The sequence below is a fragment of the Scleropages formosus genome, chromosome 22 (assembly GCF_900964775.1).
Source record: "Scleropages formosus chromosome 22, fSclFor1.1, whole genome shotgun sequence".
Taxonomy (NCBI): Eukaryota; Metazoa; Chordata; class Actinopteri; order Osteoglossiformes; family Osteoglossidae; genus Scleropages; species Scleropages formosus.
This window is the reverse complement of record NC_041827.1, coordinates 9587377-9609036: the sequence shown is the minus strand read 5'-3', so window position 1 is coordinate 9609036 and position 21660 is coordinate 9587377. Positions and strand designations below refer to the sequence as shown.

Genomic DNA, 21660 nt, shown 5'->3' with positions numbered 1-21660 from the left:
AGAAAACAAACACAAGTCTGGTGGTTTTAACAGAAATGGACCAACTTCTGTGTGTGCTTTCAATATGAAACCATTTACAATTCAACTCTCTATGCAGCTGTTCAACTTTCTCCTTGAAGAACTGCAGTTCAGTAAATTCCTTTCTTTCCACAATGTGTGTGTGAAATTATAAGACAGTGTGATCATTGTGCATCAGGCAGGTTGCTAGAATCCACTGATTTTTGGATTATCTGAATGACTTCAAAGCATTGCTTTAAGACCTTTAGAAAAAGCTACAAAGGCAACATCGATAATTATTATTGCTAACATGCTAGGACAAATCCTTAAGTCAGAGAACTATAGTCTCTATAAATTAATCATAGTTCAAGACAAGCAATGGGTGATAGAAAATGTTTGTCTATTATTTTGCAATATTTTGTATCTTCCTAGAATTTATTTCCCAAAAAACTTACCCTTTCATGAAGCTGATATTAGACTGATGCAACTCAGTTTAAGCAACTTCCTCAGGGATAAAGTATTAGGGTTCCTCCCAAGACTTGAACTGGTGACCTTCAGATCCTACATCTTTTCTTAAACACCATGTTTGCTGTTTGTGGTTAGGGTGGATGAAAGGAGAGACATGAAGGTAGGGGCCAGGATGGATATGAGATTTGGTTTTGTCCTCATTTTCTCCCACTTATGTCAGTGACTTTGTTTGGAAAGCTGGACTTTGTTCCTGGAAGTGTGAATGGACAGCTACTCCTAATCCCTGTTTGTTGCCCTACTGTAATAAAATGACTTAAACAATGTCAACTGAGCAGGATGGGGAACAGCTGTGGCCTGTGGCCATGACACTCAATACCTTTCCTTTTAATTAAACCTATTTGTCTCTGTTCTGACCAAACCTCCAGGGGATTTCCTAAATTCATTAGAATGGATATGCTAATATATTTATATTGTTAACTTCTCTACACACACACACATACACATGATCCCTGTATGTATGCTGAGAAAATATCACACACGCACACATATACACTGAAGCATACATTTAACAGCAGACATAAAACAAGGTTTTTACCTCCTGTGTTCAAACCAGTAAAACATCATGCACAGCCATTGAATTTATCCAAGATTTCAGATATGTCAATCTGTTTGTCTCCACACATCCAGAGATTATTGCTTCAGGATGGGCTTGTGGCCCATTTCACAGTGCACAGGCCAAGTACTCTGCCCACAATCACCCTGGGACTCCCAGCTAATGCTAAGGTAAAAGGATAAAGGTCTGGAGTATCCTTGTTTGTACCAGTCTTCTACTGTATATGTTTCTGTTTGAAAATATGGGTGAATATGTGTGTCAGCATATACATATATGTATTGCTCTTTCACGCTCTCTTCCTCTTCCAGAGTGATGTGAATATGAGCTCTATGAAGGCTGGCCGGGTATCATTGCTGTCAGGATCTTCCTCTGTGTTTGTACCGGTGGGCCTGGAGGAATCCAGCAGTCTCTTGTCCTCTCATCTGCAGCCCATGCTGGTCCTAGAGCCCAACACCATGTTGCACCCACAGCTGCTCACAGGTGAGAATTTCTGCAACAACGCATCAATGAACAGATAAGTGCAGGGTGACAAAGGGTCACATAAGGTGTTATACGGGATCTCTGCAAGGTAACTTAAGAGTCGGTTGTCCTGGGTACGGGGGGCACAGTGGCGCAGTGGGGTGGGCCGGGTCCTGCTCTCCAGTGGGTCTGGGGTTCGAATTCCGCTTGGGGTGCCTTGCGGCGGACTGGCGTCCCGTCCTGGATGTGTCCCCTCCCGCTCTGGCCTTATGCCCTGTGTTGCCGGGTAGGCTCCAGTTCCCCGTCTGGGACAAGCGGTTCTGAAAATGTGTGTGTCCTGGGTACAGAAGGACTGAGACCTCTGTGTTTTATACTGTGAGCTGATATATATACAGTAAAAGCCCTCACTGTTCACAGTCCTGCCATTTAAGTGTTTGAACAAAGAAATGCAGATCATTTCCTAAACTTCGAGGTACAAGTATGGCATTTTAACATTTTGATTTTTAAGGCCTGTGTACTATCAAGAACTGAAAAACAATTTATTAAAAGTTTATGTGTGGTTCTGTTAAATAGTTGGTCTCTCGTCTATAGTCTTTTTAATCTGGTAAGGTTATATTTATGAAAAGTGATAAAGGTTTATGGGATATATGCCACTAGGCAAAGTATTCTGTCACACGTTACAATACTGCAATTCCAGTGATAGTTGATGTTTTTGCTTCTGATCTGTCATCTTTCTCAAATGTTTCTGTTTCTGGCCTAGTTCCAGGCCTGGGTCACATGCCACTGTCCTTTGGATCCCAGCTAGAGCATATGGCTCCCGTGGGGCCACGCAAACCCCTAAGCAGAACCCGCTCAGAGCCCCTTCCCCAAAGCCAGCGGTCCATCCATTCACAGCTGCTTCAGCAACATCACAGCAGCCAGCTTCTAGAGAGACTTCAGCAGCAGACATGCCTTGGCAAGGTGATAATGCCCACCCACTATGTCCACTGTCCTACCCCCTCTTAACCCTAACCTTAATCCTTTTGTACATGGCCAACAGTTACTTATTTATATGTAGTGCAAAGATTGACTAGTCACAGATACTCTTTTATACATTGTCCATTGCTACACTTCAATGTCTTTCATCAGCAAATCAGTTAAATCACTCTTGCTTTAGTAATAAGAGTAGTGAAACAGTGGGGGGCATGGTGGCGCAGCGGGTTTTGCCAGGGCCTGCTCTCTGGTGGGTCTGGAGTTCAAGTCCTGATTGGGGTGCCCTGCGATGGACTGGTGTCCCATCCTGGATGTGTACCGTCCCCCCCTCCAGCCTTGTGCCCTGTGTTGCTGGGTTAGGCTCTGGTGCGCTGCAACCCTGCTTGGGTTAAGCGGTTATAGACATTGTGGGTGGGAGTAGTGAAACAGAACCTTTGGGGGAAAAAAACTCACCCCAATTGTCTGTCTTTCCCACAGCTGATGTCTAAAAACACTGAAAAGCATTGCTTTAGACAAATCCCAGTTGAAGACATGGATTCTGAGGAAGTGGAGCAATTACAGAGTGACACTCATCAAAGCAGGATGAGGACGGACCTGCTACACAAGGTGGAGTCTGTGTCAACAAGTGAGATCCATGAAGAAAACAACAGTCTCCAACACAGACTCCTACTGAGTCAGGTAATTGACCTACACTGACGTGTTCTGTCTGACTGTCGCTGTTGGGTGTAGAATATTAATGTAACATTATAGTTACTTTTCCTAATTTTGTAGCTTGTATTGAGCCATCCCAGACCTCGCTGACATACTGACAATCGTATGGTAGGATTTAAAACCAAATGGCCACATAATGCAATGTCGTTTCAGGACGTACTCTTGCAAATAACTATAGTCAATGGATACATAAAAAGAGAGAGAGTACCTGATGCCTAAAAATTTGATCATTCACAAGGGCTTGTTTTTAACCTTTTTCCTGTACCATGTTCCACGGTTAGAATTAGCACAATCTTAAAAATATAAATTACATATTGTGCAGACTATTCACTGGTGCTGTCCCTTAGTCTTCCCAGTCATGCAGTCAAGAGGAATTGGAATGCTCACATCATTTTGAAAGGTGACTTGGCAACTGTGCAAAACAGTGGTACACTGTAGAGTAAGTCTGACAACATCTTCAGAAACCAAAAAGATTTTGGTGTACACTATCAGGAAAAAACACGACTTACCAGTAGGAGGAGCCATTGTGTCACCTTTACAGAAACTCTTACAATAGGATCATTGTTATGAAAGCCCCGGTGCAGGTCTCTCTTTGAAATTTCCTGCATTCTGACCTGGTTTTCTCTCTGTATTTTTCAGCAGTCTCTGCTGTGGGAGAAGCAGAAACAGCTGAGGCAACAGGCAACCCACATGGAGATGCTGGCAGTTCCCATGGTGCTTAGGGGCACCCACCGTGCCCTCTCCCGTACTCAGTCCTCGCCTGCTTCCACCTCTCTTCCTTTGTCTGATAAGGCTTTGCCACTTCCTAGTCCAGAGACAGTAAGCAAGCCCCAGTTCACCACAGGTAAAGGGTACAAAATACCAGGTGAAGGAATTGGAGAGATGTGTCCTAAGCGTTCGCATTCTTCTGTTATTCAGATTTATTAATTTATCTGTTTGTGTTTATCTGTGTTTGTTTGCACAGGCCTGGTGTATGATTCTCAAATGCTGAAGCACCAATGTAATTGTGGGGACAACAGCAGCCATCCAGAGCATGCTGGGAGGATCCAGAGCATCTGGTCTCGACTGCAGGAACGAGGCCTCAGGAGTCAGTGTGAGGTATACATGTGTAAAGTCATCGTGCTGGAGAACACACACTTGACGCTTTATTCACAACAGTCATTGGCTGCAGTTCAGTCAGTTTCCTGATATTCCATCTCATCCTTTAATAATTTTTTCTTCGCAGACTATTCAGGGCAAGAAGGCTAGCCTGGAAGAACTGCAGTCAGTGCACTCGGAGAGGCATGTGCTGCTGTACGGGACCAACCCCCTAAATCGCTTGAAGTTAGATCACCGCAAGCTGAGTGGTACACAAAGGTTTATTGTCTCTCTGCACACACAATGGACACATACACATATACATTACTTCATTTAGCAGACACTTTTCTCCAATGCGACTTCCAATGAACACTACATAGGACTATATGAACACACTGTGAGACTGGAGCGCTACTTGCTGTGCCAACGTGCCGCCCATACACACACACAAGAACACACACTCAATTGAGGAGACTGGTGACCAAGGATAGAAAGCCTGAATGAAAATGCAAAAAATAGTAAATCAGTCATTCACAGTAGTTCATGTTCTTCCACTGTGTTCTGTAGGAATCCTGTCTCAGAGGATGTTTGTGATGCTGACATGCGGAGGAGTTGGGGTGAGTTTGAGTGAGCACTGGAACACAAACTGATTACAGACACACACTGAACGCAGATCTACACATACTGAACACATGCACAAACAATAAATCAGTAAAGAACCTACATATACCATTTGCCAGCCAGTCAAACCACCACATACTATAAAACTACATAGTTTTGTGATCCATGTTTGCTTTAGAAAGGGGCATGGTGGCACAGTGGTGCAGTGGGTTGGACTGGGTCCTGCTCTGTGCTGGGTCTGGGGTTCGAGCCCTGCCTGGGGTGCCTTGTGGCGGACTGGCATTCCGTCCGGGGTGTGTCCCCTTCCCCCTCCAGCCTTACACCCTGTGTTGCTGGGTTAGGCTCCGGTTCCCCGCAACCCCGTATGGGACAAGCGGTTTCAGATGGTGTGTGTGTGTGTGTGTGTGTGTGATTTAGATGTTATCAAAGAGTATATTGTCAGTACATATGAACATTTTTCAGTAAAGTAGCTCGACAGATAAGCTTAAGACTGTAGAGAATATTTTTTTAACACAAATAAAGATTTAGTGTAGAATATTAATGCCGCAGATGCAGTAATTCCAGGATCTTTGTTCTTACATATTAGTGTGGTCTGAGATTTAGAACTCTGGATATTTTATAGACTGATTTAAGATTTAGCGAGTTGTTGACAGACCTGATAGCACAAACAAATGGTTTATTGGAAGGAGATGGTGCACTGCCCAAAGCAAGACGAAACTGATACAGTTATCTTGGCCACCAAAATCTTTCAACATTAGTGGTTTGAAACAGAGATTTTTTTTCTTAGCTTAATGTTTAATGTTGACTTTTGTACAATGTATCAACATTTTGAAAAAGATAAGAACGAGATTCATCTACATTTTCTTTGCCTAACTAATTACAATTAAAAGAGTTATGATTGTTATATGTAACAAGTATAATTTATATCCTCTACAGAAAAAAAAGAGCTTATCAAACTAATGCAAAATTTTTTTTAGTCCAATAGCCTGCTGCTATAGAGACACGTAACACAGAAGCTTTTAGTTTACAATTTTCCTATTCAAGAACCCATTTATCTCTTTTTCCCATCTTCAACAAAATTTGAAATTGCAGTTGTGCCATGCTGGTGAATCACCATAGCTGTGTCTGTTCTGCGGGATCAGATCTGATTTGCTGCCTTCATTTCACGGACAGGTGGACAATGACACAATCTGGAATGAAATGCACACATCTACAGCGTCCCGTATAGCTGCTGGCAGCGTCACAGAGCTCGCTTTCCGGGTGGCCAAAGGGGAGCTGAAGGTGAGAATGCAACAGCGCATGCCCACCACACGTGAAAGGAAATGGCCTAAAAGGTCTGTTTGTCCCATCTCCCTGGTGGAGTTTTTGTACATCCTGACCAGCTTGCACATTTACACTGCAAGATCTGTTTTTAAATTAAATTATTTCAGTATTTAATTATTTCAGAATGTCTGATTGTGTAAAGTCCCTAGCTGATGAGGTTCCTTTTTGTTTCTGCTTTTTCCATATCACTCATTAAGTAGATGTGTAAGAGCAGGACTTGACATCCTAGATATAGAGATTACTGGCTCTTCATCACTGGTATAGGTAGATGGTGTTTGATTAGCAGCATTAATCCAGCTGCATTCTTTCTATATGTTCTAGATTAATAACATAATAGCGTGTTTTTTCCTTTTTGTCCCAGAATGGGTTTGCAGTGGTGAGGCCCCCTGGACACCATGCCACCCACTCTACCCCCATGTGAGTCCCTCTTTCAGTTCTGCCCATAGTTATTACTGGCCTGTAAAAGAGAGCTTTAGATCTAACCATGGAGTCATTCCATGTGTGTGTGTCTCCAGTGTGTGCTTCTATATAAACGTATTTGTGTGTGCATGTGCTGTATAAAAACATAGCCTGTGGGTGTGTGGAGACCGCAGGCTACTGTGCTGTGTCTGACCACAGCATTGTGCGGCAGAGTCAACAGGGCTTGTCTCTGGATGGGAAAGTATAGGATGCTGAGGAAGCCCTGTGGCTGATGGAGCAGGAGACAAAGAGCTGATTTATGCAGCCCTCTTAGAGCCTTTATCATTTTGCTTCCTCTTCTGCTTCTTCTCATGTTCCTCACTGCCAGACTTTTTGTGTCAAAAGCACATGTTGTGTCACACTGTATCTCCTGAAGGATGTCTCTTCTCTCGCACAGGGGTTTTTGTTTCTTCAACTCAGTTGCCATCGCTGCAAAGCAGCTTCAGCAGAAGCTCAATGTTAGCAAGATTCTTATCGTAGACTGGGTGAGCTCCTCTAACATTCGAAAGACATGCAGTTTGGATGCAATGGTGATTCTAAATTGCCCATAGTGTGTGAATGGATGAGTGAGTTGGTGAGTGTGGCTACCCTGCGATTGACTGGTGTGTACCAGCTCCGAAGCACCACAGTCCTGCTTAGGACAAGGTGGTTATTAAAATTGGCTGAATGGATAATAACAATAACAACAATAATAATAACAAACAACAACAATAATTATAATTGCACAAACGTACGCTGGGTCCTCATGTTACAAACATTAGGGTTATGATTTTTCAAAGACAAACATTTTTCAGTTTATTTTCAACTCTGTTTTAATAATTTTCTAAAATTTCTGTCTGTTGTGAAGCATATGTTTTATTAAGCTTTTATTGATTTTATTAGGTATTATAATATAGAAAGTTCAAAGCCGCCAGAAGTCCTCAAATCCTGGATATGCTTATGTGATTAATTGGCCAACAGCATTGAATGGGAGGTTGTGGAGATTATGTATTTTTCATTTTAGGCAATTTTAAGATATGTTAATTTTTAGAGTTTCATTTCTGTGTAGTTGAAATAAAAAATAATAAAACAGCATTACAGTGCCATGTAGTTGTGTCTCGTTCACTGAGTGCTGTGTCCTTCCTCCCACCCAAAGCTTCTGGGACAGGCTCTGGACATTGCAGCTTGTCTTTTGCCAACAGATTTTTGGTCACAATTATGTTTGTAAGCTGAGGACACAGTGTATCCATTTCTGTAAATTTAAAAGTCTGTGCAACTTTTGCAGTTATATTTTTCCCTTCAGAACACAAAGAAATACAGTGTGTTAAATTCAGATGTTAGTTTCTCTGTTCCTCTATCTAGGATGTTCACCATGGCAATGGTACCCAAGAGGCATTCTACAGTGATCCCAGTGTACTTTACATCTCCTTACATCGCTATGATGACGGAAACTTCTTCCCTGGCAGTGGTGGGCCAGCTGAGGTGAGGTTCATCAGTTGTATTACATTGTTGCACTGGGAGGCATTAGTTTGTCATGACAAATGTGGATAGGATTTAGCTAATGCCAGCAAAGAAGGTTATTCAGCAGACCTCCAATTTTATTTTGTCCTGTGTGGCTTTCAAGCTTAGCACCAGATGTAACTCTTAGCAAACAATACAATTCTATTACTTTGACTTGATTCATGTTCACTGGCTGAATCCAGTGTGTCTTTTTTCTAGATTTAAATGTTTCTGTTTCTGCTTTTCTTGCTTTTCTGTTTTCTTGCATTTGCAGCTTTTCTCTGTGTGATACAGACAGTTTTTCCTCTACCGCATGTCCACAGCTCAGGGGCACACTCTTGTCTCTGGAGATGACCATATTGCCTGTTTTTTTCTTTCCTTTTTTTGCAAAGTTGCTAATCTAGTGCAGTCCTTTTTGGATTTCAAAGCCACATCTTCCATCATCAGTGGTATGCCATTCAAGCTACATGTATGACTGTACTTGTTCCAGCGTTTTTGCCTTATTACACACTGTCACATTTGGCTTTAATCAATTTTTTCTTGGTTAAGAACAGGATTTTTTTGTATATATCATCTGACCATATGATGTGATATGATCTTTTTTCCCCATTTATTCTGTTTAATCCTTGAGGGGTTGTCAAGCATCTGAAGTGCTATCAAAACTGTTGCCATGTCTGGCATAATGAACTGTTTCTTAACTGTGATTAACACTTATTTTTAGTTAAGGCTGAAGACATTGTGGCTGAAACCACAAATGAATTTCCTCTGGGTATGAATGGAGCAAAGCTGATGTGAAGTGTTTCTGCCACCAGCAACCTTCAGATTATGTACTCAGCCTCATTTGCAAATAATCTTTTGTAAGATTTTAATTTTTCTGAGCAACACCTTGAATACATATTTCTTTTCTTAAAGATCTCGAGGTCAGTGTGTAATAGAAACATTATTCTTAGCATACTTTTTAATTTACCCCATTTATACATATTGATATTTGCTGAAGCAATTTGTGTCAAGTACTTTTCTCAAGTTTACAATAACAGTATCCTTTATAGTATTTTGAGTTGTGACCTGATGGTTGAAAGTCCAGCTCCACAACCACAGCACCAATTACTGCCCAATCCCCAGAAAACACCATGAATAACTGGGAACCCCAGAGCTGTTTCCAGAGAACCCTGAATAGTGCTCAACTTTCATTTGAGTTATGGTATAACTGTAAGGACAGAATCCTCTGCACACTTTCAAATGCACTTGCCTTCTACAGCATCCTAGGGGAGGGTAATGGTATGAACAGAGTATATGTTACTATTTTAGCCATTTTCAAATCTCTTGGAACACTGAAGGAGAAAGGGAAGAACTTGAAAGACCTAAAAGTGGCTATAAAAGCCAAAGATCTGAAGTCTTGGCTCAAATGGACATTTGGCAATAGGAGGTTACTTTCATGTGTTTTGTGTTTCCCAGGGAGCATCTTCTCCATTTAGAAGGGAGGTTGTCTGGGATCTACTATCCACAACTAAACACAGTACAGAAAGAGAAAAGAACACACTTAGACCAGTAAAAACAGTGGAGTATCTTACAAACACAATTGGGACTCCAAGATTATATACATAATTCAGTATGGTCGTAGGTCCAGAGTGATTTTTACCACTGAGTCACAATCAGGAAAACTACATAATACACACATTTTTCCTGTCATTGACAAGTTTCATTCTGCAAAAATCTCAGACAAAGCTATAATAAATAAAAATACAGTGTAACACTTTTGTTTATACATCCTTTATCAATAACTACTAGTCCAATGGAGGATCACAAGCATAGGGTATGGGGCAAGGTAAATGCCAAACATGGCTCAGGTACATTGCAGTGTAAGTTTTTTTTCCAATTAACTTTAAACTGCATTAAAATTAAACCTCATGTAAAATTACGGAAAATGAATAATTTTTCATATTTGCAACATCCTATTCATTGTCGATTGATTGCGCACCAGTTCATATTACCATATGCTGTCTTCTTCTGTTTCTGATGACTTTCGACTATGTCAGCAATACAGATGTACCTCAACTTTTTAGTGTGTTAAGTGCTGTAAAATCTTGTAAATGTAAAAATATTGAGAAATTATTTTCAGAAGTTTTAGATTTTCTTTCAGGTAGAAATTTCTGAAATTGAAGAAAATGCAGAATAAATAAACTCCAAAATGTGTATAGCTTTTAAAATTCTTAACGTGCATGGATGGATGGATACATATATACAGTATACAATACAGTGTAACATCCAGGCCTCTTGTAACTTGCTGGAAGTGACTGTGGAAATGGCATCTCACTACCCACGCTGCTGTGTCCTTGTATATGAGTGAAACAGGAGCATTCATTCATCTACCTCTGTGGCATTCCACAATAATATGCATGTGTGTGTTTCAGGTGGGCTCAGGGGCAGGTGAAGGTTTCAATGTCAACGTAGCATGGATAGGTGGCTTGAACCCCCCCATGGGTGATGCAGACTACCTGGCTGCATTCAGGTGAGATACCTCCCCAGTCTCACTTTTTTATTTTTCTCCTCTTTTTTTTTTTTTTTTTTTATCACAGAGCAGTACCCTCTTGGTATCAGAAGCATAGACACAAACAAAAATCATAATCTTCTTTGCTGTATGAACTGGTCTTAAAAACAGTGTGAAACATAGCACACATTTGTTAATATACAGAAATGAAGTTGTAGAAGGGTGTGGTAGTGCAGTGGGTTCAGCCAGTGCCTCCTGGGTGGTGGGTCTGGGGTTCAAGTCCTGCTTGGGGTGTCTTGCGATGGACTGGTGCCCTGTCCTGGGTGTGTCCCCTCCCACCTTATACCTTGTGTTGCCAGGTAAGGCTCTGGCTTTGTGCAGCCCTGCTTGGGACAAAGTGGTTGTTCAGATTACCTGATATTTCATGATAAGCAGTTTAGCACTAGCCTTTTTATGCCAAGGAATATTAACAGGTATTTTCATAATTCTGTGTACTGTGCTAAGGTGACCAAACTAACCTCTACCTCTTTCGCATATGGAGACTATATTCAGTGCTTCCGTAAAGCCTTATATTTGTAATTAAAGGAGGTTTTTTTTAAATTCCATCCTGGGATTTATACCAAGTTGCCAGGCCAGTTGTGCTGTGTTAAAGTCTTTCTTTGATCTTTTCTCCAAGCAACCGCTATATTTATCTTACTGTACTGTTTCCTGTTTTAATGAATTGATGATGATTAAATTCCGTATCGGCAGCGTAATTTGGCTCTGTTTCTAACACTTTTAGCATGAGGTCTGTGGTGAGATCATAGTGGGTGGGCTGTGCTCTGGATTTTACTCGAGAGGTAAAAACTAAACGACACAGCGTCACAGAATTTAGGGTTCCACATCCAGACATTGCAGCAAGGTTAGGGCAGCAACATCGTCACCCGTTTGTTCTCAGGAACTCTGTCTTGTTATTGTTGCTAAGTTCCTCCATCTGCTCTATTTGCTGCATCTGTATCTGCATTCGCACCTTTTGTCATGTTAAAACACTGACCTTAGTGGTCATGTGATGATCCCTTTTATTAAATGCAGGTGCATTTTGTTATTGTTAATACGTAGGGACATAATGAAGATTAAAACACCAGAACCAATTGTTTAGGTGTTACCCTTATGTGACAGTAATACCTTTTTAAAATTAATTGTATGGTAATGTATACAGTATATGGTTTTCTTCTTTAATTTTTCATTTGAAACTACTTCATATCTGTGCAAATCATTGGGTGCTGGAAGATGCTGTAAGATGCAATGTAAGATCACTGGAACAAGGGTGTGAGTCTCCCAAGAAGAACATCTACTGTTAAATAGAGGGGGTGATGAGGGGTCCGCAGGTGTGTGTGTGTGTGTGTGTGTGTGTGCGCGGTTTAAAACTTAAGTTAATGAAGCACATTTTAAGTAAACCTCTAAACTCTGAAGGGGACAGCTGGTGGCATAGTGGTTAGAGCTACTGTCTTTGCCTCTAAAGGTTACAGGTTTAATCCCCACCCCTGGGTGTCGTTCCATTGAGCAAGATACTTATTCTGAATTGCTTTAGCAGAATTACCCAGCTGTGTAAATGGGTAAATAATTGTAATGTGTGATGTAGCATAGCAAGTAGCATTGCTGTCTTATAGTGCCTGGGTGGTGTGAGAGGGCATGGGTTCAATCCCTGCTCAGTCTGTGTGGAGCTTGCATGTTCTCCCTGTTTCTGTGTAAATTTCCTCCTGAAGTCCAAAAACATGCTGTTTGGGTTCACCCATAGTTTGTGAGTGATAGGTAGTGTGTGTTCCACTGATGTATGGATGAGTGACCCCTTGTAAGTAGTGTATCCAGCAGTGTAAGTCACCTTGGTGGATAAGGTGTGTGGGCTGATAACACTACATAGAGTTCATTGGAAGTCATGTTGGAGAAAAGTGTCTGCTGAATACACAGTGAAGAAAGATTTGAGTCTCCAATTAATTACTTATTGCTTACCATGATCATATCATGATACGAGTAGCTGGGTGGAAAGATAGTACAGCAGATAGTGCTTGTTCCTCACATCTCCTGGGCTGTCTTTTTGAATCCAGCTTTGTGGATATGGAGTTTGTATGATCTCCTTACATTTACATGGATTTCCTCCCATAGCCCAAAGACAAGGGTTTTAACTGAATTGGTGACTCTAAATTGTACATAGTGTGTGACTGTGTTAGTGACTGAATGTATGTTCCCTGTAATGTATTAGTGCCCCATCCAGTCTGTACCCAGCCTTACATCCTGTGTTTCCCAGGGCAGGCTCCAGACCATTGTGACCCAGCATGGGACAAACAGTTATTGATAGTGGATTGAGGGATAATAGTAACTCATAGTAACAATCTTGCTCCCCATTGCAGTCTGTCTGTTAAAAATTAAATACGCATACACATTCGCAGACTGCACCTAAGACTTAAGTGACCTTGTCTCACTGTATATCCTTAAGAGACAAGAGAGGCTTTATTGTTATTTCAACCACATACAGCTGGTACAGTACACAGTGAAATGAAGCAACGTTCCTACAGGACCATGGTGCTTCATAAAACAACAGAATTACATACACAGACTACATAAAGTGCACATGTGCAAGACTTGTGCAAACAGTGCTAGACATTACAACAATACTAAACATTTCAACAATTACTAAAACAGGACAATAGGCACAATGATGGACAGTTCAGCACCGACCAGTGCACAAGTTTAGAGGCTGAGAGAAAGGACAAAGCATCAGGGTAACCAGTATGTAATAGCAGGCTTTTGTCTTTCAGTGAAGTGGTGTTTCCTTGCCTGTGAGTGATGTTAAATTACTTACTATCAAATCTGCTACCTTTATACCACTTGAATCTATTCAGGCTATTTCTCTCTCCAACCTGTGGGATGGTCTGTGAGTCTAAAAAGGGGTGGGACTGTTTCATGCAGGAATTCATGGGTGGAGGGGAAGGGGTAGGACTTTGAGGCTGTGGTGGAGAGAGGGGATGCAGGTCGAAGATAATTAACCCAAATGGATCCCATATGGGCGCTGTCAGTGACGTGAGAAGAACTCCGCGCCCCAAATGGGAACCAGACGGGTGAGGGTGGCTTTGAACTCGGCGGCATGGAATCAGACATGTCTGGTGTACTCGCTAAATCACTGCCCAAAGACAGGACACCAGAGGGTGGCTGGGCACACGCTGCACCTCCCTGTGTTTCAGACCCAAAACTGTACTCCTGCATGGTGTACTGTGAACACACACCTTCAGCAACATCATCAGCTAAACCATCAGACATGTGCACAGTCAAACAATCCAAACCATCAGTCGCATCGTCAGCCACACCTTTAGCCAAACCATCAGTCACACCATCACCCAAAACATTTGCCTCACCATTCATCACACTATCAGCCTGAACATCTGCCATATTATCAGTGAAATCGTCCTCCAGCGTCAGTTACAACATCAGCCTACATCATCTTATGAAAGGTGACTATGGTGAATATCTATGAAATTAGCACTGTGTAACAGTTTTAAAGTAATATCATTCATGTTATGAAACAGCTTGACATTTTTACCTATTAAAGTAATTAAGCAACTGGCCCAAACTACTGACATCCCTAGGCACATCACTGGATAATGCGTATAGCTTAGAGGCCACTAGTGTCCTTGAATCTTCTATATATTTGTATGACCCCAGAGGCACATGAGTGAACAAACAGGAGAGAGTTATGTTTGTGTGGACAGATGACAAATTTTCTTTTTTCCCCCCATGTCTCCATAGGACCGTAGTGATGCCCATTGCTCAGACATTCGCCCCCGATGTGGTTTTGGTTTCGTCGGGGTTTGATGCTGCTGAAGGTCATCCACCTCCTTTAGGGGGATACAGAGTTTCTGCCAGATGTAAGCCAGTTGCTGAATGGTCCTACTGACAACACCAGTTATGCCCTCAGTGCTTCTCGGGTCTTATCAAGAGTAAAATTAAGGGCTGACTGATTGTATTAATGGTTCATGTACCATGAACATCATGAGTAACCTCCATGTATATTACTGCAGTATTGGTATATGATCTAAATAATTCCCACAGAAAGACACCAAACTGGATATGCATTTCCATCAGGCTTTTTTGATCCTAAATTAGAAAAATAATTAAATAATAAGTTTAAATCTTAAGTTTTTTTATTGGCAATATTATATTTTGTGGAATATCTTGATATCTTTGTGCATCCCAGAGAGTTTCGGATACTCCTAAATTATGAGCCACCAGCCACCATTAGCTTAAGGGTGAGAAATAAAACATATAGTTCCAATCACTGTACATCATGCTTATGTGCTGTAATTACTGGTGTAAATACATAGTGCTCATTCATCCTAGGTTGTTTTATTTCCACGTGTGTCAGAGCTTGAGGAGGTATCATGTCCGAAATGACACCGAAATGGCTTCCACAGGTTTTGGCTACATGACACAACAGCTGATGCAGCTGGCTGGGGGCCGGGTGGTCCTCGTTCTCGAGGGGGGATATGACCTGACAGCCATCTGTGACGCCTCTGAGGCCTGTGTCAGTGCCCTGCTGGGTGTGGAGGTGAGAGTGTGACAGAATATCAATATCCCCAAAGGCTGCTGCCACCTGCATCATTTTGACATGGATTTGTGTTTACTCACTGCTCTAAACTTTGTCATATTATAGTAGCACCTATGTTTATAGGTGTTTCCAAACAGGTATATGTTAAACAAAAAAATTTAAAAACATTTTTGGACACATATTATGAAATATATTCCATTCATGCAGTTTTCCGAAATAAAGACTCTTAATAGTTACTTACCACCAATGTCAGATGCAGACAGGATGGAAAGTAGCATAAGTTGAACTTGCAAGCTGGAGTTGCCTGTTTCAGTTCCAAGTGAGAACCTGCCATTGCATTAGTGGCTAATGATGCTTAACCTGAATTGCACCAGCATGACTTCCAGTTGTTCAAATGGGTAGAGCTCTAATTCACGTTGGGTGAAGGTGTTGGCGGGGTTGTGAAGCAGTAGTACGAATGTGCTGAGGTAATCTGGCTCATGTTCCCCTGCCTGTTTGCCTCAGGTAGAGCCTCTGCCCGAGGACACTCTACGGCAGTCTCCCAGCGCCAATGGGGTACGCTCGCTGCAGAGGGTGCTCCAGGTCCATGGTGAGACAACCCCCCCCAATTCAAACACTCCATCTCTCCTGACTGCCTTCCTGCCTCTAATTATCTTCAAACGCTTCTCTGGCACACGACTTTCATAACATCCTCTTCCTGATTGTGCACAAATGTCATCCCAGTCCAATTAAATTCATTAGAAATATTTGCAAAGCCGCAAGAATGTTAAGCCCTTAATGCACAGTGCGTGAAATGTATGCACGGTCCACATGTGCGCATTAATTGAATTTACTTATTTCTCTCATGCTCTGTATTTGTAGACGCAAGCAAGGCTACGCACAAATACCTTGAGGCAATCAACTGAATATGTGCCCTATGATTTCCTATTCTGTGCACATGGTCGGATGGTGTGTGCGTGTGTATGAGTTTTCCACTCTCTTCCATAAGAACACAAGTGTGCTTCTCTGGAACCTTTCCACGGATAGATATAAAGGATATGACCTTCTCACTGGACAAGCAAGCACATTTTAGCTCTTTGAAATGGTACATAGTGTACACCTTGAGTTGAAAGGCCTTGCCATCTCTCTCTGTCAGGACACTACTGGCCAACAGTGAAGCGCTATGAACACACAGTGGCCTTGTCCTTCCGACAGGCCCAGGAACACGAGCATGAAGAGAATGCCACAGTCACTGCCCTGGCCTCCCTTTCAGTGGGCATTCTCCGTCCTAAAAGGTATGAAGAATACTAACACAACTGACACACTGTTCTGCACTTAAACTAAACCTTGAATAGAGTTTACATAGTCCAAATTAAGCTCTTTTCTTGAGTCTCCCTGTTGCTTTTTTTCATGTACCAGAGTCCAGGACGAGCCAATGGACCACGGTAGTGACTCCCTGTAAAGACCCGACCGCTCACATTCTTAATGGTGGAAATCCACAGATTTCAGCCTTTCGACCTCTGACCCAGAGCTTTTGGGTCAGTCCTGAAACAGCAAGTGGCCTCTCCACGACCCGACTCAGGGAGTCCATACCTCCTGGTGCCTCTGATTCCTGGTCTCTCTAGTTCTGTTTTAACTGTTGATACTGTCAAGAGTGTGAAAAATCTTTTGGAAGCAGGCTGAGATATAGTACTCCAGTGTTTGCTTTGCAGACACTTGCTTTTCAGGTGGCAGGTCAGCATTCACAAACAAGACAATGTGAGAGATGTGAAAGCCCATAATTGCAGTCTGGAGAATGTTATTTTCACTGATGTTGTTCATATTCACGTGGCTTAACCACTAAACAAGGAGAAGGAGGAAGTGAGTCAGCAGATGGTGGTTTACACGACTTTTGCACTGTGCATTCCATAATGTGAACCGTGAAAAGTTCCGTCCTAGAAAACAAAATTGAGTTTATTTAATCCTTTACGGGATTAAGCTAAGGAAAAAAATGTTTACATAGATTACCAAACTTAATATTTGGGTATAAACTTTATAAATCTTCACATAAACTAGTGGCTGCAAACCGAGATTATGCATGTACATACTGCGTGTGTGTGTCTATATATATTATATATATATATACAATATATATGTGTATATATATATACGTATATATATAATTGAAGGCTATATTGTATGTTGTATTCAACCACAAAGTGCTATACATATATAAATATATATAGCACTTTGTGGTTGGTCACATTTTAGGTTGGAATGGTGCAATGACCAAAAAGCAAGGAGCTGTTCCAATGCACTGTGACTGTTCCTGTGACTCACAGTTGGATGCCCTGCACAAATGGTCTGAATGAAGCCCACTTGGACTTTCACTCACTGCCCCCCAGGGCACTAACAGGTCATACCAATTATACAGTACCGTGTGCATCACCCACCGCTTGAACACCTCCTTGCTCATCTGTGGGACCAGCTAACGCCAAGCCTCAGAATCTTCACCAGAAACCATCCGTTCACTGCTTTGTATAGACTCGCTCAATCTGAAAGACAATGGCATGTTTTATTGTTTTTAACTGTGGGACTTTTTAAAGTTTGCATGCTTCAAAAAGATGATTGAATAGAGGAAATTGATCTTGCTCTGAAACCCTTGGATGAAAAAAAATTGTTTCAGATTATTTCCTCAGTGTTCTTCATAGCCAAGTAGCAACATTTTTACCACCTGATTCCACTTCCACACCAAGTGTAATCCGTCTCTGTAATTTTCAGTTGCACATGGTGTGGTGTTCAAGAGTGCAGCCCTTTTCCTCTATTTTGTCTGATAAAGAAGGCCTTACTTAAAGACCAATGCACTTAAAATGTCTTATTTTTATTTAACTGAAGGCTATATTGTATGTTGTATTCAACATTTTTTGGTTTTGCAACAAGTATCATTCCTGTTTTGTTATGGACTGGTGTCAAGGAAAGAACCATTGGAATAATAAGCCTATTGTATGTATTTGGTAACATGTTTTTTGCTATTTCAAGGGCAGTAAGTACTTGGAATGAGTTACATATTTTGTACGAGAATCCATATTTTTTCCTGGATCGACATGCAATTTGAAAACTCGAGTTGTGTCAACGGAGTTTGAGTGTTTTATATTTAGAAGAGAATGGTGTTGTCATCATTTCACAGCTTCATTATTAAATATATGGAACAGCCTCTTAATGCACATTTGTACAACAGACAAACTACTTATTTCATTGTTGGAATAATAAACGTTTGAACACCAGTATGTTTTTAAAAAGCTAATGCTTTGAGATATGATTATAACTAGATATTTTGTTTTTGTTCTGTTTACTGATAAAGGTCTAATACTTGACAAGCAATTAATACACTGAGACCAAAGCTATTCAGCAGTCAAGCTGAAGTTTGCATGAAAACAGGGACCGCAGCTCACCTGTGTGAGCTGTCAGCATTGTCATATTTTTCTCATTTGATCTTGTAATAGATTCCCTACCACTAAACGTGTCTAAGGCAGACCAGACTGTAAAGATTCAGAAGAATTCCACTTTAAAAGCAGTGTTCCTGCCCAGATTTCCTGTTGAAGACAGTGCGTGCCTTCTGATTAGGCTGGAACCGTGTTAAAATGCTGGGTGTAACAATATGAAGCGGAAATTATAGCATTTACGGGTCATTTCCTCATCACGGCAATACATAATGGCCCTGACTGAGGACCAAAGAGCGAATGCTCCTTTGCAAGGCCCCAGCTGGCCACTGTGCTCAGTCTTGTTCAGAATGCCAATTATATCCACTTACCTCAGAGGAAAGGTGCTTTTTATTGTCCTGCGATACTGCAGGACTTTGTCACAGACGTTGTGTTGGTATTTCTGACCTGGGTGCTATTTGCCTGTAAGATCCGGTGGTGACTGTGCTGTTAGCAGCATTGTAAGGATGACTTACACTGGGGACCAGTGGTTCAGCAGCCTTGGTGACACATTCATTGTGCCTTTCCTTTTTTAGGAGTGCTTATTAATTAAGTAACTTTGGAGAATTTGTCATGTAGACCTCCCACAGTGTGCTCTGTAATAGAGGCATTAGTCTTAATCGTCTGTTGGCTTTCATAAATCACTGATGCTGTAAATAACTGCTAAGGCCAGAAGACTTTACCTATGGCCTGTCTCTGCGGGCTTTTAATTGGACCTTGAAAGCAAACACATTTTTTCTATGCTATAAATCTTTTATTATGTACAGATATAATTGATTGTTTATTTTCACTGTATTTCTCTTTAATAAAATGTGCTGTATTGCCCCAAATATGTTGTTTTTGTCTTTTCTGTCAGAAGCAGCTGCTCTGTAAAATCAGCTTTTTTACATGTGCAATAGAATACATAACAAGCTTGGTGATTTCAATTTGTAGTACAACCAAAGCAATGCTTATAAGATATGTTTTTTTAATGAGTTATCTATTGTATCAGTTTTGTGCCGTCACTGTTGATATTTCAGGAAAGGAAGCCTGTAGCAGCTGATGAACAAAAATGCTCAATGCATGTATCTCTGAAGTCTAATACGGTAATCCCCCAATAACTGGTGATAGTTTGCTCCTGAAAACTGACCAAACTGGATAATTGAATTTCTTTTTCCATTATTTTCTATGGGGAAAAAGTCCAGTTTGTTTCATCCCCATTCTAAGTTCATCCAGAAACACTCAAAATGATGCCTAGTATTATAATTATATATAAATGACAATTAGAATTTTACACTGATTTACTGATTTGTGCTTTGTTCTCGTAAAAGATTTTTTTAGTCCATCACCACCACAAAGCTTTTTCTGAATCACACACGCTTGTAGAAGTACAGGCCTATATCGGAAAACCTTCCTCGCCATTCTTTGGCAGTTGTTCTACATTTAGAATAGAAGAAGAATACATTTTCTTTTTCTTTCATTGTATTTTATGTTTAACTTTTTGTTGTACTGTGAATTATAAATACTTGCAGAATTAAGATATAGATTAGTTTCTTTTAAATAGATTTTTTTTTTCCATTTTGGCCCCTCTCTTTGCTGCTGTTGATGATGGTGTGAGGACCCCCTCAAGAGAGCACACATTCTTAATCTATAGGGTAACAGTAAGCTATCTGCAAAAATTTTATTCATAAATGGTCTATTGGACATACAACAAATGTAGAAAAAGGTGATTTTATTAAGTCAGCTTACCCAGGGTAAGTTTATTTAATGAAAGGTGATGTCTTTAAGTAAACTTACCCTTACAGTGTACATGGACTGGCTTGAGTGGGGTAAAGGCTCAGAGTGTGGGTATGCAGTCCCCACAATGCACTGTGTCTCACAGTTCTCACACCTCTCACATAGTCTCAAGGCACAGTTTTTAAACGGGTCTCAGTTCATCGTGCAAAACCGAATGTTGCGGCCCAAACCAGATGTGGCGGTCCCTATAAATAACAATCTGGACCAATAAAAAATAAGTGATATTAATAATCTCGGACCAGATTCGTAGAGACGAGTGCATAACACGTCAAAGTCAAACTAACCAATGTAACTTCGGATCTGTAAGATAAAACTAATGTTTATGATTTTATGATCTTTCTCTCACAGGTGTGTACTAACTATTGCCTTTACTCTGTTACTTGTGCTTAAGTATATTGACAAAGTAATTGTACTTTTCTGAGTAGTTTTTGGAAGAAGTTCAGAAATTTTTACTTTTGACTGAGTCCATTTGAAAAGAAGTAAATGTACGTTTCCTCTGTTAAATTCCCTCCATCCTCTTCTGCTCACTTTGAATGTTTGACCTTTAGTGTTTTAAAAGTAATGAAGTCACTGTCACTGCAAACGTGAAATGCGCTGTGGATTTTATCTGCCATAGTCATTCATTGCAATTCTTCACTGTTAGCTGACTTTGCTTTTGATTTTATTGCTACAGTTGGCTGTCAGTGACAGTGACAGTTTTCCAGTGCAGGAGAGAAGAGCAATAACGTATTGTAACTTCATACCTTTTTTACATTAGACATGGCATTCATGTGCACTGGCCTTGGCATGCTGAGACAGACAAGAATGACAATACAAGTGTCAAGTGGACGTGAATATGTAGCCAATACACCCTTTAAGGCTGGATAAGCCACTCATAACCAGACTGCTATTTCCAGTAGGACATAATGGTGTGCTATATGGAAGAAGAGGGCTGAAGTGGGAAAAACCTCGCAGGTAAACTATAAAATTAAGAAAATGTGTTTACATTATTCAAGCGTTACATTCAACATTAAAATATCGAGGCTTCATACATATATGTATGATGCTGCTATCAAAGTTTGTTGTCCTAAATGAAAAATTGTCTATTTAGATAGTGATCAGATTAGCTAGACTGACTGAATAAAAAAGTTCATAGAACATGAATGAACCTATGGGGTTTAATCTTTCTTTAAATGTTAGGTATCTCAACTCATACACACAC

At 40.9% G+C, this 21660-nt stretch overlaps 1 protein-coding gene across 6 annotated transcripts in view; it reads left to right on the top strand.

Moving 5' to 3' along the window:
- Positions 1-19505, top strand: part of LOC108918469 (histone deacetylase 7-like) — a 45844-nt gene extending 26339 nt beyond the window's left edge. For 4 of the 6 annotated variants that reach the window (XM_018725750.2, XM_018725747.2, XM_018725749.2 and 1 more), the window contains 18 exons: positions 1153-1248; positions 1387-1558; positions 2298-2497; positions 2987-3187; positions 3860-4064; positions 4185-4318; positions 4446-4566; positions 4865-4914; positions 6092-6199; positions 6603-6658; positions 7098-7185; positions 8042-8161; positions 10591-10688; positions 14448-14566; positions 15113-15246; positions 15751-15835; positions 16382-16520; positions 16645-19505. In XM_018725750.2, coding sequence (XP_018581266.1) covers positions 1153-1248; positions 1387-1558; positions 2298-2497; positions 2987-3187; positions 3860-4064; positions 4185-4318; positions 4446-4566; positions 4865-4914; positions 6092-6199; positions 6603-6658; positions 7098-7185; positions 8042-8161; positions 10591-10688; positions 14448-14566; positions 15113-15246; positions 15751-15835; positions 16382-16520; positions 16645-16687 — 2169 coding nt within the window. In that variant the 3' untranslated portion in view covers positions 16688-19505. Of the gene's footprint in view, positions 1-1152; positions 1249-1386; positions 1559-2297; positions 2498-2986; positions 3188-3859; positions 4065-4184; positions 4319-4445; positions 4567-4864; positions 4915-6091; positions 6200-6602; positions 6659-7097; positions 7186-8041; positions 8162-10590; positions 10689-14447; positions 14567-15112; positions 15247-15750; positions 15836-16381; positions 16521-16644 lie in introns of those variants that run through there. The other 2 variants (XM_018725751.2, XM_018725752.1) reach the window with 2 other exon arrangements.
- Positions 19506-21660: the final 2155 nt, after the last annotated feature.